Source organism: Hemiscyllium ocellatum, chromosome 7 (genome assembly GCF_020745735.1).
Source record: "Hemiscyllium ocellatum isolate sHemOce1 chromosome 7, sHemOce1.pat.X.cur, whole genome shotgun sequence".
Classification (NCBI taxonomy): domain Eukaryota; kingdom Metazoa; phylum Chordata; class Chondrichthyes; order Orectolobiformes; family Hemiscylliidae; genus Hemiscyllium; species Hemiscyllium ocellatum.
The window spans coordinates 64,369,543-64,383,220 of NC_083407.1; the positions used below are offsets into that span (position 1 = coordinate 64,369,543).

General features: G+C 41.3%; 1 protein-coding gene across 4 annotated transcripts in view; it reads right to left on the reverse strand.

Annotated features, from left to right (window-relative positions):
• Positions 1-13,678, reverse strand: part of LOC132817112 (electrogenic aspartate/glutamate antiporter SLC25A12, mitochondrial-like) — a 130,043-nt gene that overhangs the window by 50,593 nt on the left and 65,772 nt on the right. For all 4 annotated transcript variants that reach the window (XM_060827289.1, XM_060827291.1, XM_060827290.1 and 1 more), the window contains one exon: positions 2,784-2,942. In XM_060827289.1, the coding sequence (XP_060683272.1) occupies positions 2,784-2,942 (159 nt within the window). The remainder of the gene's footprint in view (positions 1-2,783; positions 2,943-13,678) is intronic.

Genomic DNA, 13,678 nt, shown 5'->3' on the forward strand with positions numbered 1-13,678 from the left:
TAGATTTGGCAAACCAAATTTGAAAAATTAGCTTCAGAGACAGGTTTATGGAGCACAAAGACTTAAAAAGAAACATACTGAGGAATCAATTACAGAATAGTTATTTAAGATCTTTAAAAAAGGATGCTCTGGAGAAAAGCAATCATTATTTGAAATTAAATCCAGTTAAGTTCAAGTGTGACGTGGTTAAAGCCAAAGGATCTTAAATTTAAATAAACCCATTTAGAGAGGTAAAAACAGCCAATGTTAGAGGTTCATTGGAAAGTTAGGTTTCATAATTTTCAATGCATAATGTTCCCATGACTAAAAATATCATTGAAAATGAGATGGGTAACTGTAGAAGAATAGAGCTAGATTTAAGAAGGCAGTGGTTGAGGTTTTAAAAGTTATTTTCAAAAATAAAGCAGCAAAGGTCCAAGAAATTGACAGAAGAAAACTGAACACAAGTAAGAGTTTACACAAACACAAATAAAGGAAAAGATTAGTAAAATTAAATGGGTACCCTAAAATAGCAAAATGAGAATCACAATCATTAATGTCAAAACGGTAACACATTAAACTAATATCTAGCCATGTAATCACGGAAGAAGATATGAAGTACAATCAAAGTTACAGAGAACGAAGGACTTTCCATCCTACCTCCCTGATTGGTAAATTCACTGTCAATGCTTACTTAGTACTGACAGTGCAATATGTTTACTTTAGTGAGGGCCAAAAATCAAATGTAATTAGGTTTCCCAGGTAGACCATGCAATACCTCTTTCCACCTGCAGATTGAAAAATGTTTAAAACAAAAAAAACCTCATATCATCTATGCCATGACCAGTTACGGATGGCAATGACAACCACCTGACTGGCTGCCCACATTAAAGACTAAATAACTTAACGCAGTTCTATTCAAAGAACAAAATGATTCACATGTGACATGTACTTATTTTACTGTAATAAACAAAATCCAGATTGCTCAGATAGGGAAGGAGAGGCTGCCATCCGTTGATGACTGATTCCAGGAAATTACCTCAATGACATGCTGGTGTTTGAGAGCTTAATGAGGACCTTTTACCAGCAGCCCCAGGTATGCATGACTGTTCTGGCCGAATACCAGCAGTACGATCCAGGTTTCCATCTGCATCTCACCCCTCCCCGTCCCAACCCTTGGAGTAGAGTAATATTCCAAATATTATGTCAGAGTTCATCAATAAGTTGAATTATACAGTACTCTGAATGCAGAAACACCTTAAGGTGCACAGCAGGCACGTATGTTAAAGCCTAATGAAGGTTCAAGGAAGGTTTATGCAACACCCAAAAATACAGAGCAAGTTATTCGAAACAGGGAGCTATGCTACAACTGACCTTAACATGGAAATATACTCAAAGTAATTACGTTAATCAAGAAAGTTCAACTTCCTAGTAGGACCTAACGATCTACAGCTTTTCCTCTGTATGCATCAAATCTGCTTCTTTTTCAAAGGTTAGAATGATGGCCTTAGTCCTTTTCATATGCTTTATATCTGCCAGTGAACCTGATATGCTTCTTAAAAAAAAACTGTCGAGTGACTTTTGCTGGTACACAGCCAAAGCAGTCATGCATACCTGGTGCTGCCAGTCAAAGTTTCTCATTAAGGTCAGAGAACACCAACTCTGCAATTAAGATGTTTTCTGGAATAAGTCATCAGCAGATGGCAGCCTCTCCTCCCTTGATCTGAATTAGCAATCTAGTTTTCATTTATTACAATAATAAAAAGGAATACATCTTAGAAACAGAATTATGCTTAGCATGAAAGGTGGATAGTCTTCATAATTTTGCTTCCTTGATTTGTTTTCCTTAATAGGCAGATCACGCAACTTAGTAAGACATATCTTGGTCAATTAACGAAATCCTGATAAGCCTACTCATCCGTGGAGAGAAATCAGAGTTCATGTTGAATTCAGTGACCTTTCTTCAGAACTGGACACTGGACTCAGAATGTTAACCCTGATTCCTTTCTACAAATCTTGCCAGACATGCTGAATTTCTTTAGTAATTGCTATTTTTGTTCAAACTGCCAGCACCTGCAGATATTTGTTTTATATATTATTCGTATTTCCTTTATTTTAGAAAGGTATTAGTGGTATTTATCTTCAGTTAGATTTGCTCACAAGTGTTTTTTTTTTAAAACTCCTGACAATCAGAATGAAAAGTCTGAACAGACTACTTTATCTGATTCTCCAAAGACAACCACTAAATATTTGGACCCATGTTGTCAAAAACATGGAGCAACAGGAAGTATGGCTCAGACCAGATATGCATTTTTTTCATCGAGTTTCATTAATCTATTCATTCAGTAGGAAACATAATTTGAACCCACAAGATCTAAAAAGCCCAAGTTGAAAAAAGTGGTGATGGAGGGAATGAACAAGATGTCTTTCGAGTGTTATACAAGAGGATTTTTGGTGTAGAGAGAGGGATATAAAGATACTTTCACAGTAGCTCTGGGCAATGAAAAATTAATATATTATACATTGGTAGCATCTATAATGGAACAAAAATATTTTGAAATAAAACATTATTCTGTGCGCATCCCAACCTGCTCAAATTCAGAATATCTTATGCCACTGATTTTGCAATTTCATTTACATCATTACAAAACTGCCATGTAAGTGGAAGTACAGAACTGAAAGCATATTATTGTCCTTAGAAGAAGTGAGGAATTGGATAACTTTCTTTCATGGCTAAGAAAATAATACATTCACAACACTCTCTTAATATTATTAAGAACTGTATAACTGGACTAAACTCCTACCTCTGTAAAGGCCAAAAATGCCTTCATATCGTACAACTTTCTGAAAACAGTCAAAACTATTTTTGTACATCAGTTCTCCAATGAAGGATCCTGTAGAGCGCTGGTTCTGCATCCTTGTTTTCACTAAATCGATAGGATAAACTGCAGTAGCTCCCACCGCTACAAGAAAAAAAGAGAATGGTAAATTCAGTTGAATAGCTTTTAAGTCATTATGAATAATCACATTAGTTCCTAAAATTTAAATAGTGTCTCAAACAGTTACAGAGCTTATGCTTACAGTAAATAATAGGGTATATAACATACATTATTGTGGTTCTGTTCGCCGAGCTGGAAGTTTTTGTTGCAAGCGTTTCGTCCCCTGGCTAGGCGACATCATCAGTGCTTTGGAGCCTCCTGCAAAGCGCTTCTTTGATGTTTCTTCCGGTATTTATAGTGGTCTGTCCTTGCCGCTTCCGGTTGTCAGTTTCAGCTGTCCGCTGTAGTGGTTGGTATATTGGGTATATTCACCCAATATACCAACCACTACAGCAGACAGCTGAAACTGACAACCGGAAGCGGCAAGGACAGACCACTATAAATACCGGAAGAAACATCAAAGAAGCGCTTTGCAGGAGGCTCCAAAGCACTGATGATGTCGCCTAGCCAGGGGACGAAACGTTTGCAACAAAAACTTCCAGCTCGGCGAACAGAACCACAACAACGAGCACCCGAGCTACAAATCTTCGCACAAACTTTGATAACATACATTCCTAGAACCAATTTCCAGCATTATTGAAATCAATTACAAAGGTGCTACTTTTACAGTACCACCTATTTTAAGCAATTTCCACAAACTTTCACAAACTTTGCGAAAATTCCATAAGCTTATCAGGTCTTGATGGAGAAGATTTTTTGTTTGTTCTACCTTATACACTGATACAGTAAAAATGAGACAGCGTTCCTCCAGTACCGAGGGTGCCACATGGACAGCACAAACTACACAATTGTATGCGGCATAAAGTGCACAGGTGCAAAACACACACAGTAGTGTAACAGAAAAATGATGAATAATAGACAGTTTTCCAGCAGCAATACGAAAGAATTTCAGATGGAAAAGAGCCCAATGATACTGTGTTAAGGAGCTTGATGGCTTGGTAGAAGAAATTGTTGCACAGTCTGTCTGCAAGAGACCGTATGCTCCAGTATAGTCTGCCAGATAATAGGAGGAAGAAGTGTTTGAGTGAGGGGTGTGTGGGGTCTTCCACAATGCTTTTAGCCTTTCGGATGCAGCATAAATGTCTGTAATGGAGGGAAGAGAGACCCTGATCATCTTCTCAGCTGTCCTCACTATCCATTGTACGGTCCTACAATCAGAGATGGTAAAATTCCTGAACCAGGCAGGGATGCAGCAGCTCAGGATACTCTTAATGAACCCTCTGTAGAATGTGGTGAGGATAAGGGAAGGGAGGTGGGCTTTCCTCAGCCTGCACAGAAAGTAGAGACGCTGCTGGGCTTTCTTGGTTATGGAGCTAGTGTTGAGGGTACAGGTGATATTCTCCAAGAAATTTGGTTTGATTACCTGGAGTACAAATATTTCTGTTCCTGTCGTTTAAAGCCATAGATTGAAAGGAATAAACCATTTCAAACTTACTAACTTTTGTGTGTTAAAAATTTACAAGATGATGTTGATGCAGTGCTGCAAAGCAAACAACAAAGCCAGTTGCCTCCTATGAACTGTGGAGAAAGCGAGGACAGCAGATGTAGAGATCAGAGTAGTGTGTGGTGCTGGAAAAGCACAGCAGGTCAGGCAGCATCCGAGGAGCAGGAGAATCAATGTTTCAGGCATAAGCCCTTCATGAGGAATGGGGCTGGGAGCCTCGGAGGTGGAGAGATAAATGGGAGGGGTGTGGGGCTGTGGCCAATTTCAAAAGCTCCTGAACTGCTCTCATTGCCGTTGAAGCTCAATAGTTTTAGTGCCTATTTAATAAGGTGGTACGGCAAACAGATGAAAATCAACTTTACTATCATCACTATTTTGAATCACTTGTCTAATTCTGTCATATGATTTTACATTTAATACACTTGGATTAACTTATTAGGTTTTCGTGATATACTACCTTGATAATGTCTGGAGCATTGATAGTTTAACTTTCAATAATGTTGTAATGTAAACAAAACTGTTATAACGAACAGAACTGATCAACATAACAATAAATGGTGCATATATTTGTATATGAAAACTAACCTTTAGAAAACTAAAAAAATTGTGAACAATGTTGACAATAATTTTACCAGAATTATTAAATTACACAATTAACTGTCACGAAGATTATCAAAAATGATAGTGCTAAATAGGCACAACATTTCCATTGATCTTGAACATTCGTTTTGTTTAAAATCTCAAAATGACCAATATACCTGTTCCTTCAAATAATTAATTTTAAAACTACAATGATTTAGAATTTTGCATCCTTACACATTACTTTTATAAAACAAAATTAAACCATAATCAGAGTTGACAGTTACCAGTTTAACCATGGACCAGTAATAGACTGCTCCCAGAAGACACAACAAATCAATTGGGGCAAAGGTACTACATTCTTTCGGAGTGGAGGCAAAATGCCTGAGGAGTACTTGTGAGATCAGAGTATAAGAGTTGAGCACTAATGTTCTGGATTGTCTGAAATTTCTGAAGAATTGGGGAAGTAAGACCACTAAGATGAATGTGCAAAGAATGTATTGCACAAAACAGGTCAATTGATCCAATTGGCCTATGACAGTGTTTAGATTCCACGAGACTTTTCCAACATGACTATCCTTCTGTTTTCTTCTCCATCATGTAAACAATAAGGCTCACTTTAAATGTATTGATGCTCATTAAATGTGTGTGTAAGATAGACATTCACAGAATCTTACAGTACAGAAGAGGACTTTTGCCTCATCGAATCTGTCCCACCAAAAATTTTCTTAATTATACTATTCCTACATTCCTCCATCAGGTCCTTCGCCTTGAATGATATGACATTTCAAGTGCTCATCCAAGTATTTTTTTTTTTGAAGTGTTCCGAGTTGTTCTGCTTCAACTACTTTCTCAGACAATACATCCAGACCTCCACCTCAAATCCCCTTTAATCCTCCTGCTTCTCACTAAGATTAGAGCCTCTTGTTACTGATCCTTCAACTAAGCAGAATGGCTGTTTCTTCACCTTACCCATGCACCTCAATCCGACACACCTCCTTGAAATCCATCCTTAACCTTCTCTGTTCCAAAGAAAACACTCATTTACAAACTTGTCGTTTGATTTGTTAGCAGCTTTCTTTTATTTTTCCCGTTTTGATTCTCAACTAACTCTCAAGAGAATAGAGTGATTCAAGCCTACCATATCAAAAGCTTTCAGAAAGTGAAGACCTCTACCAGGCCTGCTCTTATTCCCCAGTCTATCCGTTTTGTAGTATGGTGACTAGAATGGCACACACCACCCCAAACAAAGCTCTGCATTACTTCCCCGATTAGCCTTCATTTCAGAAGGGATTCAATTCTTTGCTTGTACTTTTAAATATCTAGCCAATGTAAAAGTATCAATGTATTTCATCTTTTCTCTGTTCTGCTCCTTTTAGCTTATTATCTTCCATATTTCTCCGAACACTGTGAGCAACGACACTCTCGACTGTATTAAATATAGCATTTCATGCCTCTACCCCCTGCATAAATTTACATCTTCCTATATTTTCATGTAATCTTAGGGGGACACAATTTCTTACTTTCTGCTAGTGAGAGAAATTCCACTTTACAATTGCAACTTGTTCAAAACAAAGGATCAGAAGTAGCAACATAAATTAATAAATAAGTTAGGGATGGAACTGAAAAATAAATAACCTTTGCTAAATCTGTATATGGAACAGTCTTGGAGGATTAAGAACAATTCTTGGCACCATAAAATAACAAAGAATTAGAAGCATTGGAGGGATACAAAGTTGGGTAGAATCGCTGACAACACTGCATCCTCTCCGATGAGCTCAATGCATTCGATGCTCATTTTGAACAGAAGGTCAATGAAATGATGTCACAGCCTCGGGGTGCACCTGTACTCACAGTCACCACTGCAGAGTGAAACCACAGAAAGTGACAGGTCCAGAGGGAGTCCCAGTTATGCACTCAGATTCTGCATGGATCAGCTTGCAAGAGTATTCACAAACATCTTCAACCTCTCCTTACTACAACGTGAGGTTCCCACCTGCTTCAAGAAGACTACTATCATAGTTTGTGAGAAGATTGGTAGCTCGAGTGCTCGTTGTTGTGGTTCTGTTCGCCGAGCTAGGAATTTGTGTTGCAGACGTTTCGCCCCCTGTCTAGGTGACATCCTCAGTGCTTGGGAGCCTCTTGTGAAGCACTTCTGTGTTGTTTCCTCGGCATTTATAGTGGTTCATCTCTGCTGCTTCCGGTTGTCAGTTCCAGCTGTCCGCTGCAGTGGCCAGGTCGATGTGTTTGTTGATAGAATCTGTGGATGAGTGCCATGCCTCTAGGAATTCCCTGGCTGTTCTCTGTTTGGCTTGTCCTATAATAGTAGTGCTGTCCCAGTTGAACTCATGTTGCTTGTCATCTGAGTGTGTGGCTACTAAGGATAGCTGGTCATGTCATTTTGTGGCTAGTTGGTGTTCATGGATGCGGATCGTTAGCTGTCTTTTTGTTTGTCCTATGTAGTGTTTTGTACACTATGTTGGCTTTGCACATGCTGGGTATCGGGTCCTTTGTCCTGGTGAGTTGTTGTTTGAGAGTGGCTGTTGGTTTGTGTGCTGTTATGAGTCCTAGTGGTCGTAGTAATCTGGCTGTCAGTTCAGAAATGTTCTTGATGTATGGTAACGTGGCTAGTCCTTCGGCTTGTGGCATGTCCTCATTCCGTTGTCTTTCCCTTAGGCATATGTTGATGAAATTGCGAAGGTATCAGTTTTTGACGAATACGTTGTAGAGGTGTTCTTCTTCCTCTTTTTGCAGTTCTGGTGTGCTGCAGTGTGTTGTGGCCCTTTTGAATCGTGTCTTGATGCAACTTCTTTTTTGTGTGTGTTGGGGTGGTTGCTTTTGTAGTTTAGGACTTGCTCTATGTGTGTGGTTTTCCTGTATATCTTTGTGGTGAATTCTCCATTCGGTGTTCTCTGTACCATCACGTCTAGGAATGGGAGTTAGTTGTCCTTTTCTTCATCTGTAGTGAATCTGATTCCTGTGAGTGTGGCGTTGATGATCCGGTGTGTGTTTTCTATTTCTGTGTTTTTAATGATTACAAAAGTGTCATCTACATATCCTACCCAGAATTTGGGTTGAATTTGCAGTAAATCTGTTCGTTCTAATCTTTGCATTAAGCTTTTGCTATGAGTCCAGAGATGGGTGAGCCCATAGGTGTGCCGTTGATTTGGTCATATATTTTGTTGTTGAAAGTGAAGTGTGTTGTGAGGCACAGGTCCAGTAGTTTGAGTATGCAGTCTTTGTTGATAGGTTCCCTGTCTTGTCGACTGCTCTGTATGTCCAGCAAGTTAGCTATTGTTTGTCTGGCTAGGGTTTTGTCTTCGACTGGGACAACACTGCTATTATAGGACAAGCAAAACAGAGAACAGTCAGGGAATTCCTAGAAGCATGGCACTCATCCACAGATTCAATCAACAAACACAATGACCTGAATCCAATATACCGGCCACTGCAGCAGACATCTGGAACTGACAACTGGAAGCAGCAGGGACAAACCACTATAAATGCTGGAGGAAACATCACAGAAGTGCTTCACAGGAGGCTCCCAAACACTGAGGATGTCACCAAGACAGGGGATGAAACGTCTGCAACACAAATTCCCAGCTCGGCTAACAGAACCACAACAGACTACTATCATCCCAGTGCCAAAGAAAAATCAGGCAATGTGCCTTAATGACATCCATCACTGAGGTACTTCAAGAGATTAATAATGGGACACATCATCTCTGGCCTCTCAGATTACCTTTATGCACTGCAATTAGCCTTTGTCACAATAGGTCTGGATGCTATCTCCCTGGTCCTACAACTGTCCCTTGAATATGCGGATAATAAGGACACCTATGTCAAAGTCCTATATATTCGCTTTTGCTCCACCTTCAATGCCACAATTCCTGCCAAACTCATCTCCCAACTCTGAGACCTAGGACTCCGCTTCCCGCTCTGCAACTGGATCCTTGACTTCCTGACCCACAGAGAACAATCAGTAAGGATGTGCCAACACTTTCTCCATAACAATTCTCAACACTGTTTCCCTGGAAGGTTGTGTACTCAGCCCCTTACTATATACTCCTTGTACACAAGTATGGCATGTGGTGAAATTCGGCCCTAACTCCATTGGCTGATGACACCACTGTAATGGGTTGGATCTCAAACACTGAGACAAAATACAGGAAAGAGTCAGCTTAGTGGCATAGCGTAAAGACACCAACCTCTCCCTCAATGTCTGCAAAATGAAGGAACTGGTCATTGACTTGAGAAAGCTGGGTGGAGGACACGCCCTATCTGTACCAATGGTGCTGAGACTGAGGTAGTCAATAGGTTGAAGTTCCTAGGAGTACATCTCACCAACAATCTTACCTGGCCCTTTCACATTAATGCTATAGTCACAAAGGCACATTCAGAAGACGAAGGGTATTCAGCATATCCACAAAGACTCTTCGTAATTTTTATTGATGCACCATAGAAAGTATCCTATCCAGATTCATCAGCTTGGTATAGCAACAGTTCTGTGCAAGACCGCAAGAAATTACAGAAAGTTGTGAACACAACCCAGTAAACCAGCCTTCCTTCCATTGACTCCATCTACATTTCCCATTGCTTTGGGGAAACAACGAACATAATCAAGCACCCCTCCCACACGGGTTATACTGTCTTCTGTTTGGCAGAAAATATAAAAGTTTGAAAACACATATCAACTGATTTAGGAACTGTTTCTTCCTTGTGGTTTTCAGACTTATGAACAGACCTGTCATGTTAAAATTGATCTTTTTCTGCACCTTCTCTGCAGCTATAATATTTTATTCTGCATTCTGTTCTATTACCCTGATACACTTATGTGAGGTATGATTTTTCTGGTTAACATGCAAAACCATACTTTTTGCTGTGTCTTAGTACATGTGATAATAAATCAAATCGAAGATGATAAAAAGAGTTAAAGAATTATAAGGAAAGCATGGAAGAGAGTGAACAGGACAATTCTGTTTCTCTTGAAAAGAGAATGAGGGATAACGTGATGGAAGGCTTTGAGATTATGACACTTAATAGAAGTTAATACAGTGGGGAAGAGTTAGAAGGAAATAGGACTAAATGCGCAGCAAAGTGCTGAGAAGTGCATAAAGATATAAACAGCAGTACAGAAATTCAACTGAAATTTCAAAGATTCAAGGCCATCTGCACAGATTTGTTATGTGGTGGTGGTGTCTGGCTAATTTGACAGGAAACAAAGCTTGGCCACAGCTGGTGAAAAGGGAGGATGCAAAACGATTGATGTTGCTGGGAGGGGCTAATTCAAATTCATAAACCTTTTCTGTCCACGCCCTCCACCTCCTCCAGGATTTGCGCTTCCCCGGTCCCCAACGCCTTATTTTCACTATGGACATCCAGTCCCTGTACACCTCCATCCCCCATCACGAAGGACTCAAAGCCCTCCGCTTCTTCCTTTCCCGCCGCACCAACCAGTACCCTTCCACTGACACCCTCCTTCGACTGACTGAACTGGTCCTCACCCTGAATAACTTCTCTTTTCAATCCTCCCACTTCCTCCAAACTAAAGGAGTTGCCATGGGCACCCGCATGGGCCCCAGCTATGCCTGCCTCTTCGTAGGATATGTGGAACAGTCCATCTTCCGCAACTACACTGGCACCACCCCCCACCTTTTCCTCCGCTACATCGATGACTGTATCGGCGCTGCCTCGTGCTCCCACGAGGAGGTTGAACAGTTCATCAACTTTACTAACACCTTCCATCCCGACCTCAAATTCACCTGGACTGTCTCAGACTCCTCCCTCCCCTTCCTAGACCTTTCCATTTCTATCTCGGGCGACCGACTCAACACAGACATCTATTATAAACCGACTGACTCCCACAGCTACCTGGACTACACCTCCTCCCACCCTGCCCCCTGTAAAAACGCCATCCCATATTCCCAATTCCTTCGTCTCTGCCGCATCTGCTCCCAGGAGGACCAATTCCAACACCGCACAGCCCAGATGGCCTCCTTCTTCAAGGACCGCAGATTCCCCCCAGACGTGATCGACGATGCCCTCCACCGCATCTCCTCCACTTCCCGCTCCTCCGCCCTTGAGCCCCGCTCCTCCAACCGCCACCAAGACAGAACCCCACTGGTTCTCACCTACCACCCCACCAACCTGCACATACAACGTATTATCCGCCGCCATTTCCGCCACCTCCAAACGGACCCCACCACCAAGGATATATTTCCCTCCCCTCCCCTATCAGCGTTCCGCAAGGACCACTCCCTTCGTGACTCCCTTGTCAGATCCACACCCCCCACCAACCCAACCTCCACCCCCGGCACCTTCCCCTGCAACCGCAGGAAATGTAAAACTTGCGCCCACACCTCCACACTCACTTCCCTCCAAGGCCCCAAGGGATCCTTCCATATCCGCCACAAGTTCACCTGTACCTCCACACACATCATCTATTGCATCCGCTGCACCCGATGTGGCCTCCTCTATATTGGTGAGACAGGCCGCTTACTTGCGGAACGCTTCAGAGAACACCTCTGGGCCACCCGAACCAACCAACCCAATCACCCCGTGGCTCAACACTTTAACTCCCCCTCCCACTCCACCGAGGACATGCAGGTCCTTGGACTCCTCCACCGGCAGAACACAACTACACGACGGCTGGAGGAGGAGCGCCTCATCTTCCGCCTGGGAACCCTCCAACCACAAGGTATGAATTCAGATTTCTCCAGCTTCCTCATTTCCCCTCCCCCCACCTTGTCTCAGTCGGTTCCCTCAACTCAGCACCGCCCTCCTAACCTGCAATCCTCTTCCTGACCTCTCCGCCCCCACCCCACTCCGGCCTATCACCCTCACCTTGACCTCCTTCCACCTATCCCACCTCCATCGCCCCTCCCCCTAGTCCCTCCTCCCTACCTTTTATCTTAGCCTGCTTGGCTCTCTCTCTCTTATTCCTGATGAAGGGCTTATGCTCGAAACGTCGAATTCTCTATTCCCGAGATGCTGCCTGGCCTGCTGTGCTTTGACCAGCAACACATTTGCAGCTGTCACGACATCCCTCAAAGAACCACAATAGGGCTATCCTTGTCCTCATCTCCTTACCCAAACCAGCTTCCGTATTCAAGGGATCATCCTCTATCATTTCTGTGACCCGGAACTGGAATGATGGAACAAACCTGATGGAGTGAAAAGCCTAATTCTGCTGCCCCCGATCTAATGGTCATTCTTACTGTAGCCTCTTCTCATCATTGTGACTGTTGCCAGAGCACAGTTATTGGTTTGGCTCCAAAAACACCTTCTGAATGTTGAAGTTAAAATTTCATCAAAACTTCAGTAATGCTATCAGGTCAAAGCCTTTACACTTCTACTAGACCTCTGCCTGACTGTAGCATAAAGCCATCTAACTTCAAATAGATGAAGATGAAACATAACCAAGAGGCCCCAGACAATTCTAATCATGCACAGGTTTTAATAAGCAGAATAGTATGCCTGATTCTGAACAAAACAAATGCAAAACTCCTGTAGCAACAAAAGGTAACAATTTGGACAATAAATCTGATGCAAGAAACTAAATCAGGTCAGAATCAAGTAAAGACGAAGCAAGCAGAAACAGTATAAACAATGGAACAACTTTGTAAGCAGCACAGCAGCAGATTACTAGAAGTTTAACAGCCTGCTGCCACTTATTAGTTTACAGCAACCACAATGGCTTTGTTTGTTTCAGATATAAACAAACCCTCCAATTACTATCCATGTTCATTTTAATATCTTTGCATCCTGAATAACATTGTTATGGGGCTAAGTTGAACTGCAGCTGAATTGCATGTCAAATATCTATGTAGATGATGTTCAATGGTAAACTACTAGCCTGAATGGAAATGCACTATTTCTACAATGAAACAGAATTTTAAATAAATATCTTGTATCGTTCCTTCAAATTCTGTTGTAGCTTTTTAAACAAAATATGATAAAGTTTGATTGAAAAAGAATATGTCAAAAATAATAGAATATTGTGTTCAGAATTATTAAGGAGAAAGTGAGGACTGCAGATGCTGGAGATCAGAGCTGAAAATGTGTTGCTGGAAAAGCACAGGTCAGGCAGCATCCAAGGAGTAGGAAAATTGACGTTTCGGGCATGAGCCCTTCTTCAGAATTATTAAGACCCATTTAGATATTATGGTTGTTATAGAATACTATTCCTAATTATAGCTGTTAGTTTTCACATTTCATCTCTATCAGTAGCGTATAAAAAGTCTATATGAATGTGTCTCTTGAACTTAGTTTTATCAACATGTCAAAGTACGGTAAAAAGGCAGTTTCAAATTTAGCACTCATTTATGGAAATTCTGCATTACCTACAATTTTTGTTCAGTCTAAGGCAGCAAAGACACTTCTGAAATTGGAAGCAGAATGTAAAATCAAAGAGTATTATTATTTTGAGTAGTTTCTCTCCACTGCCATTGTGTAGAGAAATTTTAAAACAGCATACATTTTAGCTTGGCCCAAGATATTCTTAAGTTCATTCCTTAAACTTTTTTTTTCTTTTTCCCACCAAATATTTAGCATGATTGCAATTGTTCAGATTTTGTCCTGAAGACTGTCTGGAGCCAGACATGGCATGGTAATACTCTGTCAGATCTTCTGATCACAAGTAAATATAAAAGGAACTTTACAGAGCCTTCCAAAGTTG